This window comes from Prenolepis imparis, unplaced genomic scaffold (assembly GCF_030444845.1).
Source record: "Prenolepis imparis isolate NDT839.2.m4 unplaced genomic scaffold, iyPreImpa1.0 SCAF_2, whole genome shotgun sequence".
In the NCBI taxonomy this organism is placed as follows: Eukaryota; Metazoa; Arthropoda; class Insecta; order Hymenoptera; family Formicidae; genus Prenolepis; species Prenolepis imparis.
The window spans coordinates 17,561,124-17,580,891 of record NW_028141160.1 but is presented as its reverse complement, the minus strand read 5'-3'; the positions used below and the strand labels follow the sequence as shown (position 1 = coordinate 17,580,891).

Below are 19,768 nucleotides of genomic sequence, written 5' to 3'. Positions count from 1 at the left end.
TACTTGTAAATTGCTATTAGTAAAGATTTGCAATAATTATTAAAAATAAATCGCAAATTTACCAAAACCTGGAGATTAAACTACGCGAATGTCGAATTTCATCCATTAATCACAATTATAATAAATGTTAATATCTCAAATATAAACAATTTTACAACATATATAATTTTTATGATCTTGCTATATTATATATCTTCTTGGAAACTCTGCTTATCTTACTATTTCCTAATCATATATTCATTAGAAAAAGCAAACTTTTGCTTTAAAGCTTTCTCGACGATTTTATCAAATCTTTGTGGGAAAAATCTTATTTGTGTCTCCGCCGTTTCTCCGTCGTTCATCGAATCCGTATCTTCAGTAGCGACCTCGCGACAGCTGCTTATAGAGATCGATGATCTGCAGCTTCTTGTCCTTGTGCATCCGTCGTACGTGAACGTACATATTCGACGAGAACTTGGCCTTCTTGGTGCAGTACGGACACTGATAGCGCGGTTCCTTGCCGCATTGAAACTGGCAGTGCGTCTTCATGTCGGACAGCCTGGTGTAGCCGCTATTGCATCTGGGACAATGGAACTTTTTCTTTCCGAGAAACGAGTTCTGCACGACCACGCTGTTGTTCGGCCAGCGAGACGCGGCGATCGGCGTTACGGATGTTTCCTGACGACGAGTCGAGTCGACGTAGAGGTAAGAATTCTTCGCTTTCTTCACCGCGTCGTGATTATCCCCTCGTGGCTGATAAGCGTTCGCGGCTACGCTGCTTCTGGACATTACCTCGGGATGGGCAGGATAAGATGATGGATGATGAACTTGCCCGTAAAGCGGATCTAGAAAAATAATCGAAATTTCGGGCTGCAGTTAGTGAGCGTCGATCGCTAGCGAGATCGCGAGGATCTAAAAGTCACGATATCGGATAGAGAAACATTTCCGTCCATGCTCTTCGATCATCTACGCAATCGACCCACGGAGACAGAGCCATATCACACATATAATACGAATTATAATACGTACTACGGATTATAGAAATATTAAAGAGGATCGCCTATAATCGGAAACACCAACCTGCAGACATGGACCGGGAATATCACATATAACGATACATCGATTATACAACATTAATTTGTGTCATTTATTTATAATACACAATTGAACACATACATCTCACATTTATTCTCAGTATCATTGCAAATTTTCGACAAGTTCTTTCGATAAAAAACTAAAAAATTCATGGTAATATGTAATTTTGCATGAATGATAAGAAATCTCGAAATGTCAAATATAGGAAAATCTCTGGATTATTGCTTCTGTCAATCTTGATTCGCCAGGAATAGGATTCGTCGACACTCACTGAAGCGTCGCGGATTGTTTGTTCAGATCTATTATGTATATCGGCAGATCACCGTGCATGCTGCGCACATGGGCGTACATGTTCGACGACACCTTCGCCCGTTTGCGACAATACGGGCATTGAAATTTTGGCTCCTGCCCGCACTGGAACCGCACGTGCTTCTTCATGTCGCCTACATACTTGTACCTGTTGCCGCACTTGGGACACTGATACCTCCGTTGTCCGTCATCTCGTTGCTGCTTTGCTGGGTTCTCGTTATACCAATCGGGACCGTAGGTGTTACTGGACTCGCACACGAGCTGAACATTGGAGTCCCCGAAGCCGTCGTAAGCCTGCGACGTAGCGTGAAGGACGAGATGCTGCTCCAACGACATCGCGTTAGGATAGTCGGGCAGATTCTGCTTCTCTTGATACTGAACAGTTTCTGAAAAAAAAAATTTTCCCGCGAGGATAAACCTCGATAAACTGAACTTTGCCCACCATCGTTACAAATAACATTGGGATAATTAATCGCTCGCTATTATCACACTCGTGCATTCAGTATTATAGGGGCCGATATAAAAGTGTTTGTTAAAATAAGAGGCGATGTTAAATTAAACGCTATAAATGTGCACGAATATATCTTCTCAAATCAAAAGTTAAGTATAAATAATTTATATTTATTATTAATTATATTAAGTTTTTTTATTAGTCGAAAAAAAAATATATTGTAACATCGATTAGAACTCGATCATATAAATTGTTATATAAATTGTTAATCCTGATAAATAACATTTATCCCATATTATTACAAAACAAAAGTAATAATTAGAAAGAATGATATAGAAGAAATGAATTGATTAGAAATTTATTAAAAATAATAGTATACAAATTTCACAATATATCAATATTTGTATCATAAAATTAAATGTCGTATTTGATAAACAACCATCTCGTAAATGCTAATTTAAAAAATGAATATTTTTAAAACTCATTAATATAAAATTCATTAGCGCATAGGCAAAATAATATTCCATATAATATAGATATAATTCTCTTGTATCTTGTAACAAGCTTGTTGTCTGTTTACGAGCACATAACTAAGTGAAAAATAAAATAATAAAATAATATGCAATCAATTATGAATGATTGATCATACATTGTAATTTATCGCAACTATAATTCGTTACACGTATGTTATTGCATAGTTTTCATATAAATTCTTTAAAATATACATGTATACATTTCTTTCAAATCAGCATAATACTAAATAATCATCAAAAATTTATCAATAAAGCTTCTATAAACCGTATTTCCGCTTATTTCTCACTTATAATCCTAATAATGTTGGGATCTCGGCTACAGCCGAACGCCAGGTGTCTCTTCAGATTTCCGCGTTTCGTATAAGCCATTTGACATTGCGGACAATTGTATGTGGGAAACGATATAATGGACCCAGCGTTTGCTTGCGTCAAGTGATAGCGTATCATATGTTGCTGCAAGAGCTTCCCGTTGGCGACGGTAATTTTGCATCGCTTGCATCTGAACGTCGATTTCGCCAAACGTCGTCGATTAACGTCTGAAATAAAGAAAAATGCAGATATTGGTCAACCGAGTAAGGTTGACAAATAACTTACAAGCTCGTAACTTCACGAGCTATGCTGAGTTAATTAGTATAAGGAGCGGAAGAACTACGAAAAGATAAGTAAAAGTTAAAAAACGATGTATGTAGAAAGCCTAGTGTCGTATATTCCTTCACCAATTTAGAGGCGAGATTTTTCCTTAATAAAAATTTGACAAACGATTATAAATTGTCGCAAGTCTGAATTTTTAATCTTGAAAGTCTTAGACAATTAAAATTAAATATCTTCTAATAAAAAACTAAACTTTAAATTAACAGTTTTGTTGTCTGTTAGTAAAACTTAATTCGCTAATATTCTTAAGTAAATATCAGTATGATTATAAATATCTCAAAATTGTGTATTATTAAATTTTAATAAAAAATCTGCTCTAACATACATACATACATATACATACATACATACATCTCTACGTTCGGCAATATGTTAAGATCTGTAAATTACAAATTTCTTTTTTCGAGGCGCACAGAAGAATGTTATATATATTGTATATATGATATAAATAAAATAATACAAACAAAAAAAATGCAAACAAAATCAAAGTTTAGACATACATTAGATATTAAACAAAATCTATCTACTTAAAATCAGAATAAAAGGAAAATTGGGAAATTTTATTTATCAGTTTGTATAATAATAAAATGTTATAAGAAAAAATAGTGAACATAATGTTGATTAATTTTATTTTCAATAGAAAAATTGTATGTAAAATTATATAATCTGATATAAAAAAAACATCAATATTATTTAAGGTACAATCAGACTGAATCACAGCAAGAGTCATGGCTAACTTTTTACTATTTTTTTGTATATTATAATCGCATCTATCGTATAGGAAAGAAAGAAATGAATTAACCATGACTAACGCAGCAGAACACAAAAATAATTTTTTAAATAATTTATTAATTTTTAATCGTAAAAGTTTTTAATCGTAACATTGAAACATATCTGTTTAAAAAGAATTTTTTATTTTTTCTTAACAAAAAAAATTAAACATTTTATATTTGGTACTTATTATTAACTGCTTAAATTAACATCTCGTGGAAAAAAAATGAAATGTTTTTTCCTATTAAAGTAAACGTAATAAAATAAATAATAATTTCTTTTGACATTTAAAAAAAAAAAAAAAATATGTAATTCAGCAAGTTCCACGAAGATACGGCAATTTTTCCCAATCACGATTTATCAAGCAATAAGTGTTCCATAAATAAGGTGACATAACGAAAAAAAAAAAAAAAAAAAAAAAAAAAAAAAAAAATCGTGAATCGTTTCAGTTGATCTCTTAATTTAAAACTCGATGCTGGAGTCGTCTATGAAGAGTTCGTCCGGGGAGTCCTCTTGTTTTATCTTCTTGGTGCGTCGCTTCTTCACGCAATGGTTTTGCTTATGACGCTCCGTTATATATGCTCCACGCATATTTTTTCCGCAATCCGGACACGTGATTGTCTGCTTACACTCGTGCCTCTGATGATATCTCAGGCTCTTCGCGTGCGTGTAATTACGACCGCAGTCCACGCATCTGAATTTGCCGGCTTCCTTATTGGTTTTCGAGTCTGGGTTCATCAAGCAGTTCATCGATATGTGCTTCACGAGGTGCTGGCGTTTTTCGTACATTTCGCTGCAATGCGGGCATTTTTCTTTCCACTGGACAATATTTTTCGAATTCGTCCAAGGCGAAGAATCATTATCACTGACCTCGGTAGTCTGACTGTCGCTTAAAAAGATCACTTCGGGATGCTTGGAACATCCTTTATCAGTACTCGTTGAAGGACCTGGCGTAGGACTCGTTGAAGGACCTGGCGCAGAACTCGTTGAAGGACCTGGCGCAGAACTCGTTGAAGGACCTGGCGCAGAACTCGTTGAAGGACCTGGCGCAGAACTCGTTGAAGGACCTGGCGCAGAACTCGTTGAAGGACCTGGCGCAGAACTCGTTGAAGGGCCTGGCTCAGGACTCGTTGAAGGACCTGGTGCAGGACTCGTTGAAGGACCTGGCGCAGGACTCGTTGAAGGACCTGGCGCAGAACTCGTGGAAGGACCTGGCGCAGGAGTTGTTGTAGCCTCACCGTCAAGGCTGTCTTTGATTCTTTTGCGTTTATTATTCTTTCCCTTTTCTTCCTCTAAAAGTCTTTCTTTCTCCTTCCATGGCTTCTCTTTTTTCACCACTATTATTTCTTCCTCTGTAACATTGTAAATATATACTTTAAAACAAGAGCAATAACAAAGATATATTTAATATACTTGACGGGTTACTGAGAATTTTCTTCACTACATACGGTAGAAAATTCGCCATAGCCGGTCGGCGATGTAATTAAACTAAACGAAATAGAAAAATAAGAACTAAGAAAAATAAAAACAAAAACATGCAAGCCAATTGTAGCCATGAAGAGCAATAAATTATAAAGAAGATACCGAGTCGGCATTGAAATGGTTCTTAAAAAGCGCAAAACGATCACTGTGAAAATATTTTATTACTATACAGGTACGAGCTTTTTAACGCCACAATTGTGTGTCATTCGAATATACGATATAAAACACAAAGTATAAAAACAAAAACATCAACTTAAAAAATTCCCGCATCTATTGAAATTGATGACAGTTTCTTTGGAGACTTTCAATCTATTTATTTATCAGCAATCTTCGTAAAGATCAGAACAAATGTCGTTATAGTTGATTTCATAATCAAATAATCTGAAAGGAAAAAAAAAGGCGGATTAGCAAAAGTAATATTATCAAGCAAATAAGATCCAAAAGTGAAGAATGGATTTATAAACGAAACATTTTATTAAAGTCATTGAGACGAATCGGACGTTTGTATTGAAATTCAAGGTACTTAAGAAAAATAAAAAAAATCAACGACATTTGCTTTAGAAATATTCAAGTGTAATTTATGTACATATTCTCGTCATAATATATCACAATCATTCTTTGATCTGGTATTAAGTTGCTCTATAAACGATACGCATCATAGGCCAACATATATTGCACTTCGATCTATCGATGGAAATACCTCAACCTATCAAAAAAAAATTAATTAATTAGTAAATTAACATCTCAAAATATCAAGAATTAATAACTTTTTTAAAAACGTGCAGAGCCGCGCATTGCAGAACTAATTATCACTCGTTTCGAAAACTTCAAAGTTTCCTCGCTCACTCAGTCTCTGATATTTGTTATCGAAAAGCGACGTGTTACATTCGAAACATCCCATTAAATATTAACAACGAGAAGAGATGATTCGTCCTTAGGCCGGAATCGCGTTCACTAATGCGCGTTAACAAAGCTGGAAACAGGAGGCCTTCTGGCGATGCCTTCGCAGACTGCTGCTGTGCAGAAACGTCTTGCCGCAGACGTTGCACTTCTGCGTGCGACCGCACTCGTGTCTCACGTGGAAGATGAGATGCGACTGCTTGGAATAGCAGGCGCCGCATTGCGTACAGGAGAACGGTCTAATCTTCTGCGACTGGTGGCAGGTCGACCTGGGGTTCCAGTAGCAAGAGCTCTTCTGATGGCTCCTCAGGTAGCCCGACTGCGTGAAACCCTTGCCGCAGTACTTGCAACTGTACTTTCTCTTGATACCTTCGCCGCGCGTCGAATGGTTCGCGATTAGCTCCAACTCTGCAACACATCGGATCCGTCAGTCGATCGCGTTCTAATCCTCAAACGGACAGAACACGAAATTAACGACGGGGAAAAACAATATTCTCTGACGGAATATGTTTATTTGAGGCTCGCCAGTTTGTACAGAAATGTATTATTTAGACTATAGAGAGATGTTTCATCATTTGCGGTCAGAAATAATTTCGAGTAACGGAATGGATGTTTCTTAAATAATAAAAATAATTAACTGTTATTTTATATATATATAAATCTGAAAATAAAATTGGTAAGATTTAAAAAAGAATAGAAAATTTATATATGCAATCATTTCCTGTGTTTCCAATGTTTGAGAACTTCGGCCGCAAAGGATTAAACTTTCTAACACAAAGCTGCAAAGTATATTTCATGCATACAAATAAATTAAACGTATACATTAATAGGTGCTGTAAAACGAATTGGGAATGTATGTTTGTTTATGCGCTTGCAGTACTCGCCTACGATATTGTTACAGCGAGAAGAAGGAAAATACACGATACTACTTATTCTCACTTAATTGTCAAAATTCATCATACAACTCGGTGCACACCATATTCGTGACGGAATCAGTGTTGCATTTCAAAAAATAAAAAGATTCAATAACAATCGTCGTTTTAATTCATTACACGTTACAAACATGGAATGCGATACAATGCAATATTTTGAGAAATCATACTAATATCATTTTCAAAAACAAATAGGTTGCTGCAAATAGGTAAATCAAAAACAGGCTGATATTGTATAAATTTATTTAGTATTATCTTTATATATTCATACATCATACACACACATACACACACACACACAGAATTTAAATAGCTCTACAGATTTTTTACGACAGAGTTAATGCTTCGAATCCCAGAAGATTATTTAAAGATAAAGTGGCAAAGGCGTCCGCAGAATTTTTTTCAGGGGGGGCCATATCACTTGCAAATTGAAAAAAAAAAAAAAATGGTTGCTTTAATATTTTTACATCTTTTAATATTAAAGCTTTCTCACCGCGACAAGTAGATGTAAATCGAGAAAGGTTTTTTTTAGTATTAAAAAAAAATTTTTTTGTATTTTTTAATTTCTTTAATTTTTTTTCCATTTTTTGGGGGAGGGGCAAGTGCCCGTTTTGCCCCCCCCCCCCTTTGTAGACGCCTATGTAAAGTGGACATACTTTCTGTGTCTGTATAAACTGCTCGTTTGCAGAAAAGTCTTGTCGCAAATGTCGCACTTTGAAATCCTACCGCAATCGTAACGTTGATGGCACTTTAGGGTGTTCAGCTTCGAATACGAGGCACCGCATACGATACACAAGAACGGCTTCTGCGCGCGGTAGGATGCGGAACTCGGATTCAAATAGCAATTTTTCCTCAGATGGCTTTCAAGAATGTATTTAAGGTTGAAGCTCTTGCTGCAGTATTCGCAGGAAAACGTTCTGATAGATGTGAAGAATTCTGCAACAATCAACATGATTCGTCGTTAGTATCATTATGCTACGAATACACGGCGACACTTTTATGTCGAATGTATACACTAAGTGTCGACATGTATACACAAGTGTGTATGTACAGTGCTGAGAGCTGTGTCGTCAGATCGAGTTGCAGTGTTTCATTACTCTATCTGTAAAATTGCAATACATGTGGACAATAAAGACAACTAAAGCCAAACTAAGGTAATCTCGCACAATCTGTGATATAATTTTCCATAATGATATCAAAAATTATCTCAAATGAAAAAATCCTGTGTTACACAACAACTTTACATCAAATAATATAATTTTGATAAAAAAAAAGAAATTTTTTTTAAATGACATAGGCAAATCAATTATTGTAAATATTAATACACTTGCAATAATTGTTGCAATTCAAGAAACCAAATTTATGTATGATAAGTCTCGAAATAAAATTGTATATCATAGAAATCAATCTAAAATTGCATTCTTTATATCAATTCATATTTTCCATTCTAGAAATTTCCATTTCTTTTTTTAATATTTTATACTTTATACCTAAATTCGAATTGATCACAAAATAATTGCACGCTTTATTATACGGTGTCTCCGCAAACAGTCGACCACTTTTGTCGAGATGTAAATATTACAGTCATCTGTGAAATAAAAGGACAACACAAATTAACGAAATGTTTAGATATTATTATTATGGATATAAGATATAATTATTATAGATATAAAGATCAACAAAGAAATAAAATTTGAAAATCTTCAAAATAATTATATTCAGAATATATTTGAACCTTTTATTCTTATCACATTATTATAATATAATATGCTTTTCATTTAAAGCAACTGCACAAGATGACTGATAAAATTGCAAATATGACTTATTGATAATTATAAAAAAAATATTTTCGCACATATTTTTCAATATATACTACACTTATCGAATATAATCAAGAGCCAAAATATTCTTTGTGAGCTTTGAATGTGTATGGAATTATTTTCTGGAGCATCATACACATAAATGACAGGAAATCAAATGAAGGAAGATATGGTTTGAAGTGTGTAATATTTATTTTTGTGCAAAATATCGACGTAGAGCACTCATAAAAAAATACGCAATATGATCGAACACATTTGATATGTTTTCTTTCTTTTCTTTCTTTCTGTAAAAAGATGTATATAGTATAAATAATTTAATTAACGTTTCTGCAAGTCTTTTTATAGTAATATCGATAGTAAAAGTTTTACAATCTTAAAACAGTCTTAATAACAGCATGTACTTCCTGCATATTAAACTTTATAAATTATAAAACAGTATAAAAGAGAGTAAAAAAATTACCAAATTATACTTTAATTCATATAATTAAATTCATACTTTATATATACATATATATATGTATATAAAATTATATGTATATTTAATAATTATATTATAATTATATAAATATATTTAATTTATATAATTTAATAGTATTATTTATGATTAATAATTCAAAGTACAATATTTCTTTCTCTCAAAACTTACCGTAATCATTTTCAGTTCATTAAAAAAAAATTATTTAAAAATGAAAAAAATAAAGCAAAACAGAACATATCTACACTTATATCTAATAAACAATAAAGGAAATTTATATTTTGCTTTGAAATTTCGTTTCAGATTAACATGAAAAGTCCATATTTAATCGTGTTACATAATACATAAATTTATTTATCAAATGATCTCATGTGTGTGCTCTCTCTCTCTCTCTCTCTCATACTATTTCTTTTCATTAAAATTACGCCTCCTATTTTCTTTACGAATAATATAGATTATAGAAAGTCGAGTAAAAAATTGTGTATTTATTTGCCGTCTTGTTTAATTATCAAAAAGAGATCCTCGCCTTTATGTTTGCGTCTAATGTGCGTATAAATGTTACGCGCGTGTTTACTCTTGAGACCGCAATACGGGCATTGAAATTTCGGCTCGCGATCGCACGCCGTACGCAAATGCGTGTCCAGGGTGCGCTTGTTCTTGTAGCCCTGCGAACACCTCGGACATACGTAGTTCCTAGATTCTAATTTGTTCATGTTGCGCCGCTTCTCGATCGGGAAAGACGGATCCATGAAGCAACCCCTAGTCAGGTGACGTTTTAGATGACCCGTCGTCGAATATGGACAATTGCAGAAACGACAGCGGTATTCGCCGATATGTTTGCTGTCGAACGACGATGCTGCAACAGACAACGACGAGGATTGAACGAGAGAGTAACACGGCAGCTCGAGATATTCATCGAAATCTAACTACTGAACTCGCAGAAGGAGGATAGGCATAGAGGATGACAGAACACCCCTTGGTCGGCATGCTCGAAGCATCTGAAAATCGGCCACTTTTATACTGATTAATATAATTGAGTAGTTTTCGCCTCTCAAACCTTGAGAGAAGATGCACACGATTTGAGTAATTAATGCTACTTTATTAAAATATTTGTGTAATGGAAAAATATTCTTAGAATTCTGTAATAAGCTTCTATATTTGAATGGTACATAATAAATTAATTTCATAATTAATTAAATGTAACAGAAAATAAATCAATGATAAATCAAATATTCCTCAACTCTTCTCTTTTTCAATAAAATATTTTTAGCACATACAGTTATGTTTTGCGTAACAGTATTAATTATAAATAATATAATCATCATTAGTGTCAATTTCCAAAGATCTTTTAACAAAGATTCTTTATAAAGTAAAAAATATACTAATCAAACAATTAATAAAAATTATAAATTTCAGTCATACATAAAATATATTATTGAGAGAAGGAAAAATTCTCAATAGTTATTTTCAAGATTAAATAAGATCACTAAAGTAGAATTTTTCAGCAATTTCAATATTTTCATTTCTAATTAGTTAACTTTAATACACATTACACATGTAAAATCTTAATCTAATTTTTGGTCACAAAAGAATACGATAGAAGAGTAGTATGAAAGTTTTGCGCATAGTATATTGACTTTTAAACTGCTGCCCCTAAATCGATACTCTACAAACGATTTTAAACGCTACTAATCTCGCCAAATCATAATGAAATCAACACTTTCGTCATACTAAATAACAAAAGTATAACTATCCTAGAAATGAACGCACCGGAGGCACTTTGCTATTTCGCGCGGCGGAGAACTTAAATAAGCGCTCAATTCGCCGCCTCGAGATCAATCGCATAAATCTTGAGGCCTAAATGTTTATGCTTGATGTGCGAGTACATGTTGGAGCGTTGTTTCGTTCGATAACGGCAATACGGACACTGAAATCTAGGACTTTTGCCGCACTCGTACTTGAAATGCCGCCACAGAGCATTCCTCTGCTTGTAGATCTTGCCGCAGTTCTTGCAGACGTGACCCTGCTGCGGAAACTGCTGCTGCTGTTGATGCTGCTGTCGTTGCTGCTGCTGCTGTTGCTGCTCAGATGATGTCTTCTTCCAGTCGAGTGACTGATGAAAGGCCAGGGTCTCGCGTAACGTCGAGTACTCATTCCAGTATGCTGCAAGCAAGTCCGAAACGAAACAAACGTGTAAATTTTACGATCTCCGAGCAACGTAGATGTCTCGCGATTTGCTTGCGCGAATGCCCGAACATGCAAGGCCTCTCTCTCTCGCTCTCTCTTTTTCTCTGATTTTTTTACGCGATCTTCCAGCGGTCGGACATGCTAAACTACAACTATCTCGTAACTAAATTCCAGGATTTATATAATATTACAAAACAGGGGAAAAACAATTAGGTCAATTAAATTAGATGATGGGTGAGTTTTATCGCAACTTAGAAGATAGAAAGCTTGAGTTTTTAAATCTATAAATTTAAGAATCTTCACATGTTGCGTCGCACAAAATCTCTTCAGTGAAGAATCACTGCAATCTTTTTTAGAATCTTTAAATTAAAAAAAAATTAAAATTGAGGCATTATGGTGTTTTACAAAATATTATATTTGTGACTTTTATTATTTCGACACTAATAAATTCGAGACTTATGCAAATGTAATCTTCTTGCTTATAGAACACTTTTATCTTCGAGAGACGAATTTTCTAATAAATTAGATCAAAGAATATTTGTATATATAAAGAAGGATATATATGTAAATAAGTATATTTTATAATTGATATTATATTGAACAAGTTGCAAATATTTTCTTGCAATAAACTAACAATGCAAGCTATTGTTATTTGCTTCACAGACGAGAACATTCAATCATGTCAAAAGCACTAAGTACAACAGTGTGAAATTAGTTTGCATTATGCATCGCGTATTATTAATTTATTAAAATATCGAAATATACAACGTAAAATACAGACCAACGATTTGTATAGCCGCGTATCAATAATATGTCTTTCATTCATTTTATCAAAAATATATATCATCTTTGTTCATATTTGTTTTTCTCAAGAAACATCCAAAATGCTTTTTCTAACAATTAACTTTTCCTTCACATTTAATAGATAATAATAGACATTTAATAAATAATAAATAATTTTAGTCTCATCAAACAATATAATTTCGATACATTCGATTAATTCGCCGATATAATTTCAATATATATTTCGTAAATATACATCTGAATAAGATGAAACTAAATTTTATATCACTATATCATTTGTAACAATTGATCATTTGTAAAAATTGATAATGTTCAACATATAATCATATCTCTTAACAAACTTAAAAATCTCTTAACAAACAAAACATAATCGTTGTACAAATTAATTATGCAACGCATAAAAATTTATTATTTAAATCTTTAACAAAGAACAAAAAAAAATAGAATTTTCTACAAGAATCTTTCGATTAAAATATCTGCGCTTCCATTAGATTCGCGCGTCTATACACATCCATCGAAAGATTCTTGTAGAAAATTCTATTTCTTTTTGTTTTTTGTTAAAGATTTAAATAAAAAATTTTTATGCGTTGCGGAATTAATTTACATATTTTTATGCATGCATTGCAATCAACGCATAAAGAAATATATATTAATTAATTATGCAATACATAAAAATTTAGTATTTAAATCTAAAACAGAAAATGCGAACAAAAAATAGAATTTTCTATAAGAATCTTTTGATAATCGAGATAATCACAACATCGAGACTAATTTAGGTTTTATTGACGAAAGGATTTATTAATATTTTTTGATAGAAATTAGCTACTTTAAACTAGGTTAATATTTTTGACAGTTATCAGCTGATTTCTGTCAAAAAATATTAATCGAGGATAAAGTATTATAACATATTATTTACAACATATTATTATTTTAATTTTTATAACATATTACAACTTTGAAATTTAATTAGCAAATTAACGCTATAGTAATATTTTTTTAAAGAAATCAGCTGATTAAAGCGTCAATTTGCTAATTAAATTTTTAAATAATAATGTATTATAAAAATTAAAATATGTTTTAAATAATATGTTATGGTACTTTAAACTCGATTAATATTTTTTAACAGTCATCAGCTGATTCTGTCAAAAAATATTAATTTAATTTAAACAAACTTTATATTATATTTTTTAAATATCATTTTTTTAAATACAAAATAGAAGAATGGCACGGGAGGGAGTAGCGCGTTCTTGTGTGCTCTAGTCATTTTAAGAAATCATATGTTGTGAATACTTATACATCCATGATTGAGTTCTGCAACCGTTTTCACATCGTAATCGCATAATTAAACGAAATAAAAACGAGAAATTGCTATAACACAATTGAAAAATGTAATATTAAAATGACATAATTTTAAACGACATAGTTTTTGTGATATCAAAAATGTAAAGCTTGATATAGATTCCATACATTTTAAAAATAGCTATAATTACTTTACTGAATTTCATCTTAACTGAAATGACAAAGAGTATATTAATCTAATTCTTATTATAATTTATATAATTATTCTTTCTTTTACATATTCACAATTTAAAAATGCTTTAATCTACAAGAATAAAATTCAATAATTAGTACTTTAAAACAATTTACAAACATTAAAAAATTGCTATATTATAAATTTTTTATTATCGCAATATTCTGTAATCTGTAGATTATTTACATGTGTTCAATAAAAAAAGTTTAATAAAAAAAAAAAAAAAAAAAAAAAAAAGGAATTACTAGAACACAGATATATATAAAGACAAAAAAGTAATATAATTAAAGCGAAATATAAAATTTCAGAAAAACGAATGCGAAATAATTAAGAAGTAAATATCCATTTAATGCTATTTTTTATTGAAAGTCCATAAAAATTTATAAAGTCTGATAAATAACAATGAATGAATTTAACGTTCATCAATAACAGTAATATACCCACATCAATATCTTGTAAGAGATATAAAAAGTTCTATTCTCTTATATATGTATATATAAACTCATAAATAATATATTTGCGCATGTCTTATAGCCTCAAATATAGCACACACACATGTCACAAAAATTGTGTGCCACATATACATAACTTCATTTTTCTTCATATATAATCGGTACATTTCTTCAAGCAGATAATATAATAAAAAGGAATTTCCTCTTTAATAGAAAATTCACAAAACATTTCCCTCTAACATCAACTTAAAATATATATCCTATCTTAAAATAATTATTTGGCATAAATAATTATTCATTCAATAAAAGTCTAATCTAAATTGCACAAAAGGACCAGAGAAATTGTACTATTTTAATAGGCGTGTGTGACATATTACAATTTTATATATTTTACAATTTTTGCATAATCTTCGCAAGTATAATATCTATATATAGGTAACAGAAATTTATAAACTTTCACGAAGTGAGCAATTTTATTTGGATGCGAGATGCATTAAGATGAGCAATTTGTTGTTAAAATTAATAGTAGAGTATAAAAGATTTTACATATAAAATTATATATATATATATATATATATATATATATATATAATGTCCAAATAATTATTCTTCGGACATTTATCAGAAAAAGCTCATAAGTTCCGCACGCTGATAATACCTATTTTATTAATTTAGAGATTTGTACTTTTCATACACTAAAAAATGTTTAATTAATTTTTTAACTTTTTTTTAGCGGTTTTCCTTCGAAGGTTTTTCTTCTAAAATAAATATGTCCAATTTCGAAAGATTCAACACGAGTAAGAATAAACGTTGTCTCTATTATATTATATATTTTATCACTCCGACACATACTAATATATTAATTTATCCGTATGTCAATATTTTATTAATTTTTTTGTATATAACTTATATAAAATAACTTAAACATACCTTGCACTAGAAAAATAGGAATATTAGTCATTTGGCATTCGTGGTCAAGCTATTTGGCAGTTTACCCCAACAGACGTACAAATATGCGCATGTAGCAGATGCACACGACATTCATTAATCAATTTTGTCTAATCTTGAATCCAATCCAAACAAAGAAAAACAATAACACTCTTTATCAATTAAAAAGAAAAATGTTTACTTAAACACATTTTTAATTAAATAAACAATATGCTGAAGCGTAATAAGAAAAAAATCTATTAATCTTGTAATTAATTCAATAAAAACTTTTCTGATAATCATACTTATTTGTTATCCAAAACTTCTAAAAAACAAAAATGGAAATATATTTATTAGATTGCAGCCTGTAACAAACTCTTTAAACACGAAAAATTGGCCGAAATTGACCGAAAAATTTTGCAAATATACTTAAATAGAGAGGTATTAATAAAACGTCATGATGAGAACAGTTACATGAATAAATTTTCGAGATTTAAAATCATATATAAATCATATATACTTGTTCGAAGAATCCTCTATAAACTGCAAAAAATAATTAATAATTCATATAGTTTCACACAACAATAACTAATTCTACTAAATACTACCAAATTTAAAATAAGAAATTCCCTTTCGTACTTCTTTGAACAAAAAAAACAAAGAAAAGAATACGATTAAAATATAATTCTATGTTAAACAACAAAACAAAAACAATTTCTAACATAGATCTTAAATAGTCGCATCTGCAACCTGTTTAAAAAAACTTATTTCATTGCCAAGATCGAAATTAACTCGATCTCTTTAAAAATAAATTAAAGACTTGTTCGGATAAATCATGTTGAACAATAGCTTACGAAAATAATCTAGAACAAAATTCATCAAACTTTTTAAGTTTACACAGAACTATGTTTTTTTTATATCTCGGCGTTTTAGACATCTCTGTTATATTATAAAAATATAAAATTTCTCTCTCAGTGCATGTTGCGAAGATTTTTTCCTTCAAATTTTACGACAGCCGCGATTTACTGTCGCAATAATTTCAATTGCCATCCTCGCAGAGGATTCCTGGTCCTAGTCGCCAGAAAATAATCGTTTCTCTACGCGCCGACGAAGATGAGGTGCAGCCGCGGTTATTTGGCGACGGCGCCCCCGTGGATGTTGAGGATATGCTGCTTGAGATGGTCCGGTCGGCAGAAGTACTTGCCGCAGAGGGTGCAGGTGAAGGTATAGCGGGATCCTAAGCGTCCACACTCGTATCTGGAGTGTCGCGTGAGAGATGACCGCGACCTGTATCCGCGTCCGCACATTACGCACCGATATCGCAGCTCGCCGCCATCGCCAGTCGAGACCAAGTCTGTCGCGAGGCTGGCTGCAAGCATACAGGGAGGCCTGTTTACATCATACGGGTTCCTGCCGAACGTACACGAGACGAGCCCCATCCGCGAGAGATCTTTCTCTCTCTATCTCTCTCTCTCTCTCTCTCTAGTATCTCTCCCTTATCGTCAAGCCGCAAAACACACACTTTGGTCGAAACACCGCGGCTCGGCTCGCCTTTCTTTTTTTTTTTTTCAGATCGTTCGACGAAGAAAAAGCTCGAACCAAGCGTACAGACGATATTGAATCAAGCTCGCTCCAAAGAAAGAACTGTGCAAAAAGTTCCGCGATAGAGATTGGTCCCGGTCGTAGAAGTATTCGGTTCAATTATTGGAAAATTTAATATTAGAGACTATATAAAAATTCTATTGCTGCATACAAATACAATACTATTTAAAACAAAGATAAAAACATTAAAACAAACTGTAAAACAAAGATAAAGACATTTATTTGCATATTACGATCTTAATATCAAATGATTCAAAAATAACAGTATATCTCTATATTTATTGTACTACGAATTGCAAAACATATGAGCAAATATAATTAAACAAAATAGGTGAAAATTGTTTAAGATAATATTAGATATAAAGACAGTGAAGATAATAATTTTACCAATCTATTTACACTTCAGCTATTATTTGAGATATTTCGTTTATAAAAATAAATAAGCAGATCCTTGTACACAGTTTTCGTTATTTTGAGCTGTTGTTATTTACATGCTGCACCAAAATGAGCTTCTTTATTAGTACATCCATGTTTACACCTGTGATGTAATTAATTCAACCCAACGTAAAGTTAATGCCTCCTTTATATAGTTTCACCCAACACACAACGAATGAACATAGTATGTACTTGATCGAAGTTATGCGTCAATGATTCGAACGAGGATGAACTTCCCTTCAAGATGAAGCGCCCAGGATGTATTTCCTTTATTTGTCGCATTAAACGCGACAATTAATCACTATGTTGACAATCACGAAGCTCACGTTCAACTGGATGACAAGACTTCAGCATGCAATACACATCAGCCAACAGTTATCGCTGATCCTCCGCTTATTCCTTTGTTAATAAAATATTGATAAAATGAATTGTATGTACAATGCGAAGTGGAGCATGTACCTAAAATGCTATATTTATGATTAAAAAGAATCTAAGTCATTTTATTGATGAAAAATTAATTTATAAATTATGCACATATTATTAGAAAAATATATAAAACGTGATTAATCAAACTTTATTTTTTTTTGTTTCAAACTCCTGTCTTCTCACTATAAGCTGTATTGAATTAGGCATCAGAAGTGAGAAATCGTGAGTTTTCTTCTTGCGAAATATATCGAAATATTTTTTTTTTTAATGCGACCACTAACAGGTTCATTAATATGGATTAATAAAATATACCGAAAAATCTTTTTGATTCGCTCAAGCATAGTCTTTTTCGCTGAAAAAAATGAGTTTTCGATATATATTTTATTAATCCATATTATCGTATCCAAAAAAAAAAAAAAAAATGTATTTTAATGTATTTTGCGAAAATAAAACTCATAATTTCTCGCTCTTGATGTTATAATTCAGTATGACATCATTAAAAAACCAGGAGCCTTAACATGTAGAATTTTTATTTCATTTATTAGACAAGTAAAAAATGAAAGATAATTATATAGATTATAGATAGTATATATAAGTTAATAATTAGTTCAAAATTGCAATATTATATATGTATAACATATAACACATTTTTTAACATTAATAATTCTAACGTGAAAACCATTCAAATATTTTATTTAATAATTTATTATTTGTTTCTCAAAAAAGATAACTATTAAATTATTAGTAAATTAAAGATTGATTGTAAATTTATTTTATAAATGTACTATTTATTCTCATAATTGGCAAAATAAATGTTCGCTAAATACGATCAATTTTAATTTAACTTTCAGAAACCGGTGAGATTTTTCAACGAAATTTTTAGTTCATTTGGAATTTTTAGAGATGAAAAATTGTCTTCCCGGTTTCTAAAAATCAAGCATGTACATTCTATCAAAGATATCTACGATTTTATCACCTCTATACATAAATTAGAAAAAAAAAACAAACAGGAACCGATGAAGCAGCCATCCGCCAAGAAAGTAGTAGCAAGAGACAATGCCTTGATCGAGATGTTGAACAGCTTCCAAGGTCGAGAAACGATGAATTCCATGGATCGAGAAACGATGCGAGAGATCCTACACCTCCGTATTCGATTAAAGATAAAATTAAATTATACAAAAAACAAGGATGGTTTGATGGAACGGATCAAAATCTTTACTATAGGATTCTTATTCATGTTTAACTACATGTATCTACGATTTCCAGAATTTGTACAGTATTCGGACGTCCTTCGCAGTGAGCGGTTGCCGTTGTTGTTGACTGTAAGACCCAGCCTGTTGATTTTCCCACTGCTGTTGTTGCTGCTGCTGCTGTTGTCGCCATCGAAAATTAGCCTCCAATTTCTCTCTTTCCGAAAGACACTCGGCGATATGGCTCCGTAAACCGCTTCGATACTTGTAGCTGCGACCGCAACTCGGACAGGAGAGTCTGCATTGATCTGCTGTGGGTTGCCGATGCACCCCAGTAGACTGTGACCAATAGAGCGTGGCAGCTGCAAGCATCATCGGCCAACTATCACCCCGGAAATTCTTTTTATGCGCGCGGATGGCAACGTGCGTTCAAATTTAAAAAATTCTTTCTTTCTCCTAGAGCTTTTTATTTTATGTATATACAGCCTATTTCTCTCTTCCATAAAGGTTTTTCCTCTCTCTCCTTTCCTCCCCATTTCCTACGCAATTAAAATTAGCATGGAAAAGTTCAAAACTAGTTAGAAGTTTTATAAGTTTTCGCGTAGCTAGCAAATTATTTTCTCTGTAAAACTAGATAAGAACAATATTTATTTTATAAATAAAATACAATTTCTTCAATGGATGGATGTAATAATTTTACTGTTGAAAAATTTTAATTATATATTAATTAATATATAATTTTAATTAATTTTCAAAAATAGTTTATCATGGAAAAGATTTGTATATATAAAGCAGAGTTCTATTTAAGGGATGTAT

The 19,768-nt window shown here is 31.9% G+C and overlaps 1 protein-coding gene across 50 annotated transcripts in view; it reads right to left on the bottom strand.

Moving 5' to 3' along the window:
• Positions 1-19,768, bottom strand: part of LOC145949131 (longitudinals lacking protein, isoforms A/B/D/L-like) — a 236,757-nt gene that overhangs the window by 193,413 nt on the left and 23,576 nt on the right. For 4 of the 50 annotated variants that reach the window (XM_083058902.1, XM_083058903.1, XM_083058905.1 and 1 more), the window contains exon 7: positions 4,214-5,141. The exons of 39 other annotated variants lie outside the window; for them this stretch is intronic. In XM_083058902.1, the coding sequence (XP_082915028.1) occupies positions 4,252-5,141 (890 nt within the window). In that variant the 3' untranslated portion in view covers positions 4,214-4,251. Of the gene's footprint in view, positions 1-278; positions 825-1,282; positions 1,770-4,213; positions 5,142-6,057; positions 6,580-11,199; positions 11,562-14,261; positions 16,669-18,976; positions 19,315-19,768 lie in introns of those variants that run through there. 7 more of the 50 variants (XM_083058911.1, XM_083058914.1, XM_083058906.1 and 4 more) reach the window with 7 other exon arrangements.